General features: G+C 38.9%; 2 protein-coding genes across 3 annotated transcripts in view; one reads left to right on the forward strand and one right to left on the reverse strand.

Annotated features, from left to right (window-relative positions):
- Positions 1-15,828, forward strand: part of PLPP1 (phospholipid phosphatase 1) — a 114,111-nt gene that overhangs the window by 39,729 nt on the left and 58,554 nt on the right. Inside the window, exon 2 of one of the 2 annotated variants that reach the window (XM_023210532.1) lies at positions 4,599-4,753. The exons of the other annotated variant lie outside the window; for it this stretch is intronic. Within the exon in view, the coding sequence (XP_023066300.1) occupies positions 4,599-4,753 (155 nt within the window). The remainder of the gene's footprint in view (positions 1-4,598; positions 4,754-15,828) is intronic. 2 annotated transcript variants of the gene reach the window in all.
- On the reverse strand, positions 10,363-10,751 carry LOC111541635 (cytochrome c oxidase subunit 7C, mitochondrial-like). The gene has a single exon (XM_023210535.2). It carries the CDS (start codon positions 10,684-10,686, stop codon positions 10,495-10,497), a length of 192 nt encoding a protein of 63 aa, XP_023066303.1. The 5' UTR covers positions 10,687-10,751; the 3' UTR covers positions 10,363-10,494.

Here is a 15,828-nt window from a genome sequence, read left to right on the forward strand (position 1 = left end):
TTTATTTTTTATTTTTTTTAGTAGAGACGGGGTTTTGCCATGTTGGCCAAGCTAGTCTTGAACTCCTGACCTTGTGATCCACCCACCTTTGCCTCCCAAAGTGCTGGGATTACAGGTGTGAGCCACCGCGCCTGGCCAATAAATTTTTGTTCAGATCTGTGTGCCTGGTACAAAGGATACAAAAGTGATAAAGATAGCCTTTGACCTCTGAGTTGGTGACACACACATAAAAAGTTAAAGTAGGCCGGGCGCTGTGGCTCAAGCCTGTAATCCCAGCACTTTGGGAGGCTGAGGCGGGCAGATCACGAGGTCAGGAGATCGAGACCATCCTGGCTAACATGGTGAAACCCCGTCTCTACTAAAAAAATACAAAAAACTAGCCGGGTGAGGTGGCGGGCACCTGTAGTCCCAGCTACTCGGGAGGCTGAGGCAGGAGAATGGCGTAAACCCAGGAGGCGGAGCTTGCAGTGAGCTGAGATCTGGCCACTGCACTCCAGCCTGGGCCACAGAGCGAGACTCCGTCTCAAAAAAAAAAAAAAAAAAAAAAAAGTTAAAGTACAGTGTGTTAGACATACGTACATGGTGCCATGGGACAGATAAGAAGGGAGTACCTGGCTTGGACTTCAAGGAGAAATGAGAGAGCAACTATCCCCAGTAGAAGGCTGAGCATTTCAAATCCCTATGAAACCCAGGGTTTTGAAAACAGTATGTTTCGGCAACAGCAAGTGGTTCTGTGTGATTGGAGCCTTAAGGGGACAGTGGAAGATGAGGCTGAGCATTTAGGGAGGCGTCAGATGGCCCCAAAGGCAGTATTCTCAATACTAAACTAACATTCTTCCACTATAAATGAGCTTTGCCTGGCAACTTCTCATTTCTATCAATGGAACTTTCATTCTTCATATGTCCAAACCTTGAAGTGCCATCTCCAGGTCTGTCCCAGCATTTGTAATCAGTCCACAAATTTTGTATCATTTCTGTATTCAAAACATTCTTCTGTGCATCCTATTCTGTTTCCACTACCTACACACTACTTATCACCTAATTAGTAGATTATTTCAAAACTGTAAATACTTGTGTTTCTTCTTGCTCTCTCTTTTTTTTTTTTCCTGGAAGTTAATTTCTAAACTTCCTCATTTTACCATCTTGCTGACCCTGAGCAAAAGAGGATAGTGATATTTTATTTCCTACAAACTTACGTCATTTCGAGTGTTTTAAACCCATAATCCTTTTTCTTTCTTTGGAGTTGGGAGTCTTGCTCTGTCACCCATGTTGGAATGCAGTGGCATAATCATGGCTCAACGTAGCCTCGAATTGTTGGGCTCAAGTGATTCTTCTGCCTCAGCTTCCCAAATATCTGGGACTATAGGTGTGTACCACTATACTCAGCTAGTTTTTTTTTTTTTTTTGAGATGGAGTCTCACTCTGTCGCCCAGGCTGGAGTACAGTGGCGCGATCTCAGCTCACTGCAACCTCCGCCTCTCAGGTTCAAGCGATTCTCCTGCCTCAGCCTTCCAAGTAACTGGGACTACAGGTGCATTCTACCACGCCCAGCTAATTTTTTGTATTTTTAGTATAGACAGGGTTTCATCGTGTTAGCCAAGATGGTCTTGATCGCCTGACCTTGTGATCCACCCGCCTCGGCTTCCCAAAGTGCTGGGATTATAAGCATGAGCCACCTCACCTGGCCTCCCAGCTAATTTTTAAAAATACTTTTTAGAGACAAAGTCTTGCTGTGTTGCCCAGAGTGGTCTTGAACTTCTGGCCTCAAGTGATCCTCTCGCCTCAGCCTCCCGAATCACTGGGATTACAGGTGTTAGTCACCGTGCCTGACTCCTATAATCTTTTAATAAACACAAAAATCTCAAGCACTGTTATTCCCATGAAAAACCATAGAATTGCAGAATTCAGAGATAATCTGTAGCAAATAATACATTGTTCCATTAACTTTCAGGTTTTTTTTCCTCCTTCTGTTTTTTTTTTTGAGACAGGGTGTTGTCGTGTTACCCAGGCTGGGGTGCAGTGGTGTAAACGTGGCTTACTGAAGCCTTTACCTCTCGGGCTCAAGGTATCCTCCTCCCTCACCCTCCTGAGTAACTGGGACTACAGGCACATGCCACCATGCCCAGCCAATTAAAAAATTTCTTTTATAGAGATGAGGTCTCAATATGTTGCCCAGACTAGTCTTGAACTCCTGAACTCAAGGGGTCCTTCTGCCTCAGCCTTTCAACATGTTGGGTTTATAGGTGTGACCCACTGTACTCAGCCTACTTTGAGTTCTTATCATGAACATGGCATGTACTATACTGAGTGAGGTTTTTAAAGGACAGGTTCCCCTTCTTCCAATCATATCTTCCTTGCTGCAATTCTAACCTGTTAACCTAGTCAGATCACTTGTCTCCATTGGAGGCCATATATTCCCTAACTCTAGAAAGAGATAGCTTGTGTTGGAATCCTGGTTCCACCACTTTCTAGTTTCAGCAATGTTCATCATTTCTCTAAGCTTCAACAACGTTATATGAAAAAAGCAAGTAGTGATAATACGTACTTCACAGAGGTGAGGTAAGGATTGAGTTAATCTATGTGGCCTAATTCCCAGCATGTGCAAGCATGCAATACATGTTTGCTACAAAATGTATGTACCTTGAAAACTTCTTGCTCATTCCCTTTGTGCTCTTGTTGCAATTCTCATGCTTCCCTGCCTTCCTCTACCACTAAATGGTCTCCCCGTGCTCCTCCCTATTGCCTGTGTTTTACCTGTCATTTCAAGTTCAACTCAGTTGCCTCTTCTTTAATAGTCTTTTCTAACTCCTCCAGTTTATGTTGAGCTCTGAATTCCTATAGGTCCTTCTATGCCATTTTAGTAATTATATTCCTATTTTTATGGCATATTTCTGCCTTTTATGGTATTTCTTCTTAACTTTACATGTAATAAAAGAGTTGTGGAATTACTATCTCAGTCAAGATACAGAACAGTTTCATCATTTTCCCCAAAAAATCTGCCTTGGGATTTCTTTTTAAACAATTTACTGGGTATACATTCTTTTTCTGCATATACAATTTAGGTTCTTGAATTTAGTATTTGTTTTATACAAATTTGTCTTCCCTAAGTATGGCTTAGTATTGCGCATACAGTGAGTGAGTAGATGCTTGAATGTTTGAATTGTATAAAACAAAGCCTAAAAGCATGGTAAATTTGAACTTTTTTTTTTTTTTTTTTTTTTTTTGAGGTGGAGTCGCCCTCTGTCGCCCAGGATGTTGTGCAGTGGCCCAATCTTGACTCACTGCAAACTCCGCCTCCCGGATTTACGCCATTCTCCTGCCTCAGCCTCCCGAGTAGCTGGGACTACAGGTGCCCGCCACCTCGCCTGGCTAGTTTTTTGTATTTTTTGGTAGAGACGGGGTTTCACCGTGTTAGCCAGGATGGTCTCTGATCTCCTGACCTCGTGATCCACCCGTCTCAGCCTCCCAAAGTGCTGGGATTACAGGCTTGAGCCACTGCGCCCGGCCTTGAACATCTTAAGAAGCCACTAATTTAAATTATTTAACTTTGATCTTTCAGGGTCATTTGATTTAGATACAAAATTTCAACTGAAAATTATTTCAGTATAACTTGTTAAAAGTGGTTTTGGAGCCTTGCCAGGGCTAATAAAACCAGGTGTGTGTTTGTCTTTGCAAAACAAAAGGCTTTTTCTTTCTATTTTTATTACTGAATATATACTTATGGTTCCTATCATTTTCTTTCTCTCTCTCTCTTTCTTTTTTTTTTTTTTTCCTGAGATGGAGTCTTGCTCTGTCGACCAGGCTGGAGTGCAGTGGTGCAATCTTGACTCACTGCAACCTCTGCCCCCTGGGTTCAAGTGATTCTCCTGCTTCAGTCTGCCCAGTAGCTGGGACTACAGGTGTGCACCACCATGCCTGGCTAATTTTTGTGTTTTTAGTAGAAATGGGGCTTCACCATATTGGCCAGGCTCGTCTTGAACTCTTCATGTCAAGTGATCTGCCCGCCTTGGCCTCCCAAAGTGCTGGGATTACAGGCATGAGCCACCGCACTTGGCTTGGTTTCTATTGTTTTCTAACCCTATTAGTTTAAATTCTAATGTAGAAAAATATTTAAAAATTCTAATGTGAAGCAAAGTTCTACATGTTTCTTCTCCTGGATGATATTTGGCTGTTATGATATTAATTACTGAATTTATTTATGGAATTTTGCCTTTTTTCTTGAACACAGTTCAATATAAAGCAATTCAATTAAAAATGAATTAACTACAGATTGCAAAATGGAAAACCTTCCTGTTTTCTCAGCTTTATTTTTCCATGGGCCAATTTTGCTCTCCTTGTAGAAGTCTCTTTTATTGGTTATTTCTAAAATCGGAGGTCGATGCAAGTAATAGTATTTATACTTGGAAAAAGGTGGGGCTGATGTGGACAAGCAAATGATGCTGCATGATTTTCTTAATCTTTGCCCTTGGGTATAATGGAGATCCATCTCCAGAGAGGGTAAAATATGGCTAGGATTTGCATTCCATTCAGTAGACTTTACTTCCTAATGAAGTGAATTGAATTTAATCATATGTGTCTTTTTTTCCCTTCCCCAACAGCTTCCATGCCTATGGCTGTTCTAAAATTGGGCCAAATATATCCATTTCAGAGAGGCTTTTTCTGTAAAGACAACAGCATCAACTATCCGTACCATGACAGTACCGTCACATCCACTGTCCTCATCCTAGTAGGGGTTGGCTTGCCCATTTCCTCTGTAAGTAAATTAATAAGTAGGTAGTGATGGGTTTGTTGTGCTGGAGGTTGGATGAAGTATGGAGTTGGGGCGGGGGTAAATCCACAGTACTGTCTTCACCAGTGTTAATATGGTGAATGATTGCTTGAGGAATATACCCACTGTTTTAGTCCAGAGGCAGTGTTTCTCCAGTTAAAGGTGGGTGTTACCCAGCACAACTTGATGTCATTCTGTAAGAATGATACAGTGATTATTTTTGAATAGGAGAGTCTTTTTGAGTCATTTGGACCAACTCCTCTCAGTAAACAAATGAAGAAACTTAGGTCCAGACACTTGTTAAAGCCCAGTAAGCTATTGTATGGCAGAGCTGAAACTAAGATTATGCTTGCTTTATCATACTGTTAAGTGGAAATTGAGGCCATGAAAAAGGAAAATGTTTGCATGTTAAATTTGAGAAAACAAACTCAGCAGAAAGATCACAAATATATATGCAGAATAAAATTATCAGAATACATTAAGATATGTCACTGTTGGCTGGGTGTGGTAGCTCACACCTGTAATCCCAGCACTTTGGGAGGCTGAGGCGGATGGATCACCTGAGGTCAGCAGTTCAAGACCAGCCTGACCAACATGGAGAAACCCCTTCTCTACTAAAAATACAGAATTAGCTGGGCGTGGTGGCGCATGCCTGTAACCCTAGCTACTCAGGAGGCTGAGGCAGGAGAATTGCTTGAACCCGGGAGGTGGAAATTGCAGTGAGCAGAGATCACGCCATTGAACTCCAGCCTGGGCAACAAGAGCGAAACTCTGTCTCAAAAAAAAAAAAAAAAAAGAAGTCACCGTTTCTTACTTTGTACTGTCCTTCGGATAGTTCATCAGTTTGTAGGGTAATACTGGGTTTCACTGTTTTAAGTAATTAAAAACTGTCATTCTAGGTTAAGATTCACAAACTAGGTTCAGATTGCCACTTGGGATATTATGCCTACTTTCTTTACCCTTGGCTCTCATTCCTAAGTCTTGCCATTGTCATTTTATGTGACTTGAAAATAGAAGGGAAGGAGCAAGGTGAAGATTTACCTCCTTGAGTGTCTGGGCAGTGAAGCATATCACACCATATTTCTCCTCTGGCCACATGTCTTGTTACTTGGATGTCCTAGATATATGACTTACAAAAATTTAGTGTCTCAGTAAACTCAGCAACCTTGTTCTGCTATAGGACTGGCTGGCTTTTCTCTCTCTATTTTGCTCCCAAATTGGCTAAGAATAATAACCTAGTTGTTTGTTTTTCCAGTTTATGTATCTGAGTTCATTTTGTCTTTTTGTCTGGTAGATTTTTTTCTAATGGCCATCAGCTCAGTATTTTGAAGGTGAAGGGGTCCAGTATTTTATTATATTCTAAGAGATACAAGTATTAATATATTCTTATAATTCTAGTTTGATATAGCTACTTTTATGGGAGTAAAATGATAGAAAAATCTAGCATAAAATCTAGGATTTAGTTTAAGGGGATACTTCTTTTTCTAAAAAATAAATCCCACCATAACTGGTTACTTAAATTTTAGCCATTCAACTTAGGAGAAACTGTGTGCAGGGAAGTATTGCCACTTGGATGACAATAGACGGTGTTACTGTACTATATGAAGTACTAAGTAGTTGTGGTAGCCATGATTTTGAGCAACTATTGCCAGATAAAGTTTCTTTTTTAAAAAAAAAACTTGCCCCTGTATTTGAGGAGATAATTGCTTGAGAGTGAATAAATTAATTGTAATAATAATATATATATATATTTTTTTGAGATCGAGTTTTGCTCTTGTCGCCCAGGCCGGAGTGCAGTGGTGTAATCTTGGCTCACTGCAATCTCTGCCTCCCAGGTTCAGGTGATTCTCCTGCCTAACTCTCCTAAGAAGCTGGGACTATAGGCGTGCTCTGCCATGCCCAGCTAATTTTTGTATTTTTTAGTAGAGATGGGGTTTCACCATATTGGCCAGGCTGGTCTTGAACTCCTGACCTCAAGCAATCTACCCTACTTCAGCTCGGGTTCAAGTGATTCTCCTGCCTCAGCCTCTCAAGTAGCTGGAATTACAGGTGCTTGTCACCACGCCCAGCTAATTTTTGTATTTTTAGTAGAGATGGGGTTTCACTGTGTTGGCCACCTGGCAACATGCACCTGGCCCATAATCTTTTATTAATTAAAAAAAAAGATTATAAAGTAGAAAGAGAAAATAAATAGCCCTTAGTTCTACCACCTGAAAACAACTGCTGGTGGCATTTTGATGTTTCCTTTAGTTTGACAGTTTTTTGTTGTTGTTGCTGCTGTTTGTTTTTTATTTTAATTTTTTTTTGAGATGGAGTCTTGCTCTGTTGCCCGGGCTGAAGTGCAGTGGCACAGTCTCGACTCAGTGCAACCTCCGCCTCCCAGGTTCAAGCAATTCTCCTGCCTCGACCTCCCGAGTAGCTGAGACTACAGGCATGCACCACCACACCTGGCTAATTTTTGTAGTTTTAGTAGAGATGGTGTTTTACCATGTTGGCCAGGCTGGTCTCAAACTCCTGACCTCAGGTGATCCACCTGCTTTGTAATCCCAAAGTGCTGGGATTACAGGCGTGGGCCACCACACCCAACCTAGTTTGACAGTTTTTATGCCATTGTGAGCACACTACAGATTTAGTTTTGTGCTTTGTTTTTTTACTTATCTTTATAACAATTTTTTTTTTTTTTTTTAGGTATAGTATTATAATATCAAACAGCTTAAATAGCAATAAGACTAAATTTTTTTTTTAAGGAGTGGAAAAAGGGTATCAATCTTTGAGTTCTTGGGTATTAATTCCTGTGAGTTTGCTGTTAGAATTGATCCGGAAAAATATTTTAATGCCAATGATTTATTTATTTGTTTGTTTTGAGATGGAGTCTTGTCCTGTTGCCCATGCTGGAGTGCAGTGGCATGATCTTGGCTCACTGCAACTACAGCCTTCCCCTGCTTGGTTCAAGCAATTCTCCTGCCTCAGGCTCCTGAGTAGCTGGAACTACAGGCATGTACCACCATGCTCGGCTAATATTTTGTATTTTTTTTTTTTTTTTGAGATGGAGTCTCACTCAGTTGCCCAGGCTGGAGTGCAGTGGCACAATCTTGGCTCACTGCAAGCTCCCGCTCCCGGGTTCATGCCATTCTCCTGCCTCAGCCTCCCAAGTAGCTGGCACTACAGGCGCCTGCTGCCACGCCCGGCTAATTTTTTGCATTTTTAGTAGAGACGGGGTTTCACCGTGTTAGCCAGGATGGTCTCGATCTCCTGACCTCGTGATCCACCCGCCTCGGCCTCCCAAAGTGCTGGGATTACAGGTGTGAGCCAGCGCACCCGGCCAATTTTTTGTATTTTTAATAGAGACGGGGTTTCACCATATCGGTCAGGCTGGTCTTGAACTTCTGACCTCAGGTGATCCGCCAGCCTTGACCTCCCAAAGTACTGGGGTTACAGGCATGAGCCAACAGTCCTGGCCTAATGCCAATTTATTTTTAATTAAAGAAGTAGTATTTGGCCAGTTTCTGGGCCTTAAATGTGCTTGAATGTGCAGGAAGGGATTTTTGCAAATTCTTAGGGCATATGTGTTTGTTTTAATATTTTGTGTATAACATCTGTTGTTATATATAGAAAATAACTTATTTTCTATAAAATGAATTATTTTTGCTTAATATAACTTTAATATAATATGCCTTATAATTTGATCAGAAATAAGATTTCGGGTGATAGAAAATCTGTATTTTAAAGTAGTGATTTATTTTTACAATGTGGGGTTCATAATTTTTTTAAAAAATATATTCTTTACTGTTTCTTCTTTAGCTATCCAAAAAGGTGCCAGATTCAGAAAACTATAGATTTCTGCATTATTTGGCTTTTACATTTTTGTTGTTGTTGTTGTTTTTGGATTTTAATGATCCATATTAGATTTGACAGCAGACTTTTTTTTTTTTCCATCATTTTTGGCTTTGTGTAGTTCTACCTTCTCCCTTGGTAATTTGTTATATATTTTTATAAATTCTTATGTTTCTAGAAAAAGGTAAGACTTTTTGTATGCAAACTTTCAGAGTAATGTTAGTAACAATAAAGTTAGTATTAAATCCATACGTTGCAGTGAATAATATAGTTTGTCTAAATTTAAAAATTTATAGTTTCAGGATACAAAACTTGCCTATGTTTAATAGGCTATTTTAAATTGACTTGAGTACCGACTGTAAGTAGTTGCTTTTCTTAAGTCATGATTACTGTATGACATAATCTTTTAGCAAAAATATTTAGCCTAAAATAACAGTATAGCCAGTGCTTGTGACCAACTTATAAAACTCTTTCTAAAGAGTGATTGTATTATTCATGGTGACCTAAAACTGGAAATGTACATGGATGTTTGTGAAAAGGGCTTAATCACTTTTTTTTTTGAGGTGGAGTCTCACTCTGTTGCCCAAGCTGGAGTGCAATGGTGCGATTTCAGCACACTGCAACCTCCACCTCCTGAATTCAAGCGATTCTCCTGCCTCAGCCTCCTGAGTAGCTGGGATTACAGGCGCATGCCACCAATACCCGGCTAATGTTTGTATTTTTAATAGAGATGGGGTTTCACCATGTTAGTCAGGCTGGTTTCGAACTCCTGACCTCATGATCTGCCCACCTCGGCCTCCCAAAGTGTTGGGATTACAGGTGTGAGCCACCGCTCCTGACCAAGGCTTAATCACTTCATATATTTTATTTTATTGTATTATATGTTTTGAGATGGTGTCTCACTCTTGCCCAGACTGGAGTGTAGTGGTGTGATCTCAGCTCACTGCAACCTCCGCCTCCCGGGTTCAAGTGCTTCTCCTGCCTCAGCCTTCTAAGTAGCTGGGACTACAGGCCCGTGCCACTATAACTGGCTAATTTTTTGTATTTTTAGTAGAGATGGAGTTTCACCATGTTGGCCAGGCTGGTCTTGAACTCCTGACCTCAAGCAATCCACCCACCTCGGCCTCCCAAAGTGCTGAGATTACAGGTGTGAGCCACCGCATCCAGCCACTTTATATATTTTATAACTTAGTGAAAAACAGATGACTACCGCAAAGAAAAATGGGGAAAGGGCATGACTAGAAAGCTGTCAGTAGAAGAAAATTGTCAAGAAATATAAAGAAATGCTTTAACATTTAACATTTCTTAAGACTTAGTCTTAAGTTCATATTAAAGCAACACTGAGAACACAGTTTTGGCCTGTCACAGTAGCAAAGGTAAGAACTTTCCCAGCTTACCAAGCACAGAAAACAGGTGTTCTCATATACAAATCTGGCAGGGGTATAAATTGGCATTAAAAAGAGTGTATTGTTGGACCTATAAATTATACCGGAAGGAATTTATCCTGGAAATAAGTTTCATGTAGAGAATGAGTTACAAGACAGTTGATTACAGTACTTTTTATAGAAGAAAATTGGAAATAAATAATTTAGCTGTAGGGGACTGTTTTATGATTTATTCTAGTGATGAAATATTATATTCATTTCATAATTTTTGATAATATTGACATGGAAAGATTTTTGTAATAATTGAGAGTAAAGGGAGAAGAATAGTAATGGTTCTCTCTGAATAGTGGGATTATTAGTATATGAGATATTTTCTTTTTTTTTTTATGTCATAAGTTTATTGACAAACATATCTAGTATGCCATGAGTTAGAGTTTGATCCATTTCCAGAGGCTGTATCTCTTAAAATGCTCTTCATATCTGTTAAATGGGTGAACTGAAACATCCTTATGATTTAAGCAGTTGGTGTCTTACTATAAGGAAGGGTGCAGCAAATGCAGATCCAAAGTACAAACACATCTTAACTAGTAACGCCCACTTGTTTTCCACTGAAAATGGCAAATTCTTCCCAGGGCCCTCCTCATAGTGGCTCCTATGGACCACAGAGGTTGTGAACCTCCGGATGCTGTGGCCCAACATAGCGCTGCTGGAAGCTCTTCGAAAGGCGCAGAGACCGAGGACGGATGAAATGGCGGCACCTCACCAAGACCGAGATATTTTCATTTTCTCTCTTATATTTTCTGTTTTTTCCCCTCCCTTGAACATTGTTTTTTCAAATAAGGAAGCCTATTTTTATTTTTTAAAAACCCATTAGAAATTTTTCTGTTTTCATTTTCATATACCTGAAGTTTAAATGCCTTAACTATATACCCATTTTTACATAGTATTGTGGAAGCTTATCTGTTATGTGTGTGGATTTTGTCTGTTTCTAAGAAAGTGCTGAAAGAAAAAAAAAAAAAGATACAAATAACTGTATTTTGAGAATTCACAGTAAATCAAACTTCACTCCTAGTCCTGTGGCTCAGCAGTTTATGTAGCTGACTAGGTTTTTTGGAAGTGATTGGTTGTCTATGAACCTGAGTGTACCTACACATACAAATGTAACTCCTTGAATGTGGAAAGTTTGTCTTGCGTGTTGCAGCATGCTATAATTCAATTCTGACATTAACTGCCTGGAGTTAGCATGAGACTCCACGGATTTCAGGTCATCGTCCCCAATAAGACTGCTCTCACTGTAGTTTTCAGGTGCAAATTTGAAGTTCCCCAGGTTGTAACTCTGGGGGTTCCTGTGACCCTGTCAGGTTCGGTAATTGGCTAAAACAACTCATAGAACTCAGGAAATCATTTTACTTATGATTATAGTTTTATTATAAGGAATCAGAATGAGCCAAATTAAGATACACAGTCAAGGTCTCAGGGTGGGGGACAGCCTGAATGTAGAGCTTTTCTGTCCTCTCCCAGTGGCATCAAGATGTGTCACTTTCCTGGCACATCGATGTGTTCACCAACCAGGCAACTCCTCCAACCTTCAGTGTCCATTGTTTTTATTAGAGTTTTATTATGTAGTCATGATTGATTGAATCATTGGCCAAGCAATTGAACTTGATCTCTAGTTCTCCTCACCTCCTTAGAGGTTGAGCTGATTTAAAGCCCTGTCCCTCTAATCACATGGTTAGTGTGACCAGCTCCCATCCTGAGTCATTCATTAGCCTAAACCCAAGTGTGAACCAAGGGGCTTAAGAATAACAAAGACACCCCTATTACTCAGAAAATTCTAAGGTTTTAGAGTCTCTCTCCCAGGGACAAAGGCCAGATTCTTCGTTATAGACTCCAGTCTCTGTACTTTTTACTCTGTAGCCTTGGTACCTTGAAAGTGTTTAAAGCACTCAGATGTTGGTTTGATACAATTTAAGATTTTTAAAAAAGTTTTCATTTTTTCCTTTCAATCTGCCAACCCAAGTTTACTTAGGAGTTGGAGACTTTCCATCTAATATGGGTTTCTATTGTTGAAAAAATTTATTCTGATACTTGTTATAATGGTTAAGGAAAACTACTCAAGACTTTTGCACCTGGGGTGGAGAACTCAACTCTGACTACAACAAGGAGAAGGGGGAATTTATGGGTGAGGGGAATCAGTGGATGGAAAATCATGAAGAGGAGACATCAAGAGTAGGAGATTCTTGTTAAGGCAGGCCAAAGATTTATATATCAAAGGTGGGGGATGAGGAATTTAATCATATATCAAGGGTGTTCAGATATCAAGGATAAGGGGCTTCTTGCTAAGCTGACTTAGCAGGAATTTTGCTAAGACTGGGCCTGTCCTGTCCTTGCACACCACACAAGGACAGGCTGACATGAAAGGTCAAGGTTGAGGCCTAGTTGAGAAGAGGGTTCACAGCTGGTTAACTAATGTTTGGTCAACTAAAGAGCCTTTGTCACTATCTATTAAAGATGAACTTTATCTTAAGTGTGCATTGCATAGTGAGTTAGTAGCTCATGGTAGAAAAACATCTATGTAAACATATCTTAATATGCAAAAAATCTTTGTCCTAGGTTAATTCAGAAATATGCATTATTTAAATCCCATTAAGTCTCCATTTAATAGACCTCTCCATTTAATAGACCAACTATTGGTCTATTAAAATTCCTTTAGGATGTGGATTGTTACAGTTTTTGGTTTGGGATTTTTGCAAAGTCATTCTAAGTGTAAAAAATACAGAAATGGAAATAGCCTGTCAACCCAAAATTTGTAATAATGTAGTTTTTTTTTTTTTTTTTGAGACAGAGTCTCCCTTCGTCACCCAGGCTGGAGTGCAGTGGTACGATCTTGGCTCACTGCAACCTCTGCCTCCTGGGTTTAAGCAATTCTTGTGCCTTAGCTGGGATTACAGGCATGTGCCACCATGCCTGGCTAATTTTTGTATTTTTGGTAGAGATGGGGTTTCACTGTGTTGGCCAGGCTGGTCTTGATCTCCTGGCCTCATGTGATCCGCCCACTTTGGCCTCCCCAAAGTGCTGGGATTACAGGCATGAGCCGCTGCACCTAGCCTCTAATAATGTACTTTGAATTATCCTTTTCAACTGATATTGTTTGTGTGTTAGCATAATAAAAAATGTCTAGCTTTTGTATACCATTAAGGATGTGTATTTTTCTGGCATTGATTACTCAGATTTTTACTATAAATATTGCTAGTGTAATAATATATGGACAATATCCACAATTTTAAAGGATAAAATATGACTTTTTAAGAAATATTAAGAAATATTTTTTATTATTTTTGGTAGTCTAATTGCTCCTAAGTTAATTTTAAAAAATCACTTTTACTCCCTTTATTAACACCTGAGGGGAAATAACACAGGATATATTTTTTGGGTTGAATTGTTATGGAATACCACATTTGTAAAGTTTGGGATTTGATGTTTTGGAAGATGAGGGAGATTATTTACTATAGATATGTGGATTTTCTGAAGTTCTTTGTTTTTGGTACATTGTTTGAAAAAATAATGTTTTTTTAAGAGAGGTTGCCCACAAAGCAGGTAACCGAGGTATAATTTTTATTATTTTGAATAGCTTACTTAAATGGTAATAATTGCTAGTCTTGAGGAAGAAAAAATGAATGGATTAATATGTTTATTTTTATAAGGTGTAAAGTAATATATAAGTAAAGTGTTCTTGTGGCAAAGTGGCTTTAGAATTTTACCCTGCATGGCAGAGGAGATTGGAGTTGGTTAGGTTTTATGGCATGGCACATCTTTCTTGCTGTCCTTTTCCTGTACTGGTGCAGGAAGCTGGTATCCAAACAGTCTGTTGCTCACATTTGTTTGTCATTTCTCCTTTGTTTTCATGGGAGCATAGGTGCTGTGCTGCCATTTCTTATTTTCACCTCTATAGGCAGTAAGACAATAATCTTCACTAGAGTAGGGATGGTCTGTATTGCTCACGATTGTAACCCTAGTGGCACGTAATAGGTGTTTAATAAATTGAGGTAGAAAATTTTATGAAAAACTGCAAAATGTGAAATAGAATAAGATTGTTGTTTATGTTTGATAATGACTACTACCATGAAAATTCAGCTTAACTCTGTGGAAACTGACCATATTTCCAAGTCACCTCTTACCTCATTAAAACAGTTTTTTGGGGAGTGAGAGGGAGAAGGAGACTTATATTGAATGCGTATCCTGACTGGAGATATGTGTGTGTGTATGTGTGTATCCTATACATATATATGTGATATATATAAGATAGCACCCAAGGGGAAAATATATATCTTTATAATATATATTTATATAAATATAAAATATATGTCTATATAAATACAAAATATATAAACATATATTTTATATTTATATAAATATATTTTATATTTATATGTTTATATATATTTATATAAATATAAATGTTTATATATATTTATATAAATATAAATATTTATATAAAAATATATTTTTATTTTTATTTCCCCCTTTGGAGATATCTTATAATATGGGGGAAATGCCTATTAGAACTGTAGAAATATAGTACTGTGGAGATTGGTTTCTTAGGTTGGAAACAAGTTTTATTTTCTTGTTTACTTATTGTCATGTGTAGCTGCATTTCCTATCCACGCATTGGGGAAAGAACTGATTCTCAGTTCTTATGAGCAATTTTATTAACAAAATAGTAATAACTCCATTATTTGACAGTCTGGCCTATATGTCTGGGTCATTCAAGCATCTAGCCTCCATCCACATTCTTCTCTCCTTGTTCAGGCATTAAGAGAAGAATGTATTTCCTGAAATACTTCACAAGTGGACACAATTCTTTCTATTACGTGGGTCTTTTGGTCTGCCTATGGGGTCTTTTCTTCTTCCAAACTATTGAGGTGGTACCTTATCTCACAGTAAATCCCAAGGTGCCTGTCATGTGTGTGTCAGGATTTCTCAGACTGTTGCCGGCTGCTGTTATCCCTGAGGCAGTGTGTCCCTTAGTGATTTGCTACTGTGGTCTGTAAAGTTGCATGCCACTCTCTCCTGGGCATCTGGTATGTTTTAGATTCGTACAATGGAATACTGTTCAGCGACAAAAAGGAACAATATATCCATGGTGCTCTATAGGTGATCCTTAAAACATTATTTTGTGAAGGCATTTTTGTAATTTCCCCTAATATTAGAAGAGTTCCCTTCACATGTAAAAGAGTTTTTAACCAGTTTCCCAGTTTTGCTGGGTACTCCACCACCAATATTTCTTACTAAAACTGTTAGGATTGGTATTTTGGTTCCAAGATCCTGAGCATTTGTGCAAGAGGAAGTTAAAGAAGATGTGGTGTGACCATGTTCATATGTTGTCCTTTCCTGTCCCTGGTAAAGAATTGGTGAAGTGTTCTTGTGATATTTGGTTTGTGGAAGCCATAATTTCCCATATCACATACTCTCTCTTGAACCATGATAAATATTCACTGTTAAAATATAGAAAGTTGTGTTTGTTTATGACTGAGTATGAATTTACTATGCAGAGAACCTGAGTCATGAGCTGACTAGTGAATGTATCAAAAAGCGGAATGTGGGAATGTAAAAGGGTGCAACCACTTTGGAAAACAGTTTAGCAATTTCTTAAAAAGTTAAGCATCAATTTACCATATGACCTGGCAATCCCACCCACTTTCATTAGAAATGAAAACATATCTACAAAAACACTTGTATGTGAATGTTCATAGGATTAGTTGTAATACCACAAAACTGGAAGCAATCTAAATGTCCATTAACTGGTGAGTGGATAAACCAAATGTGGTATATACATATAAC

Source organism: Piliocolobus tephrosceles, chromosome 4, assembly GCF_002776525.5.
Source record: "Piliocolobus tephrosceles isolate RC106 chromosome 4, ASM277652v3, whole genome shotgun sequence".
NCBI lineage: Eukaryota > Metazoa > Chordata > Mammalia > Primates > Cercopithecidae > Piliocolobus > Piliocolobus tephrosceles.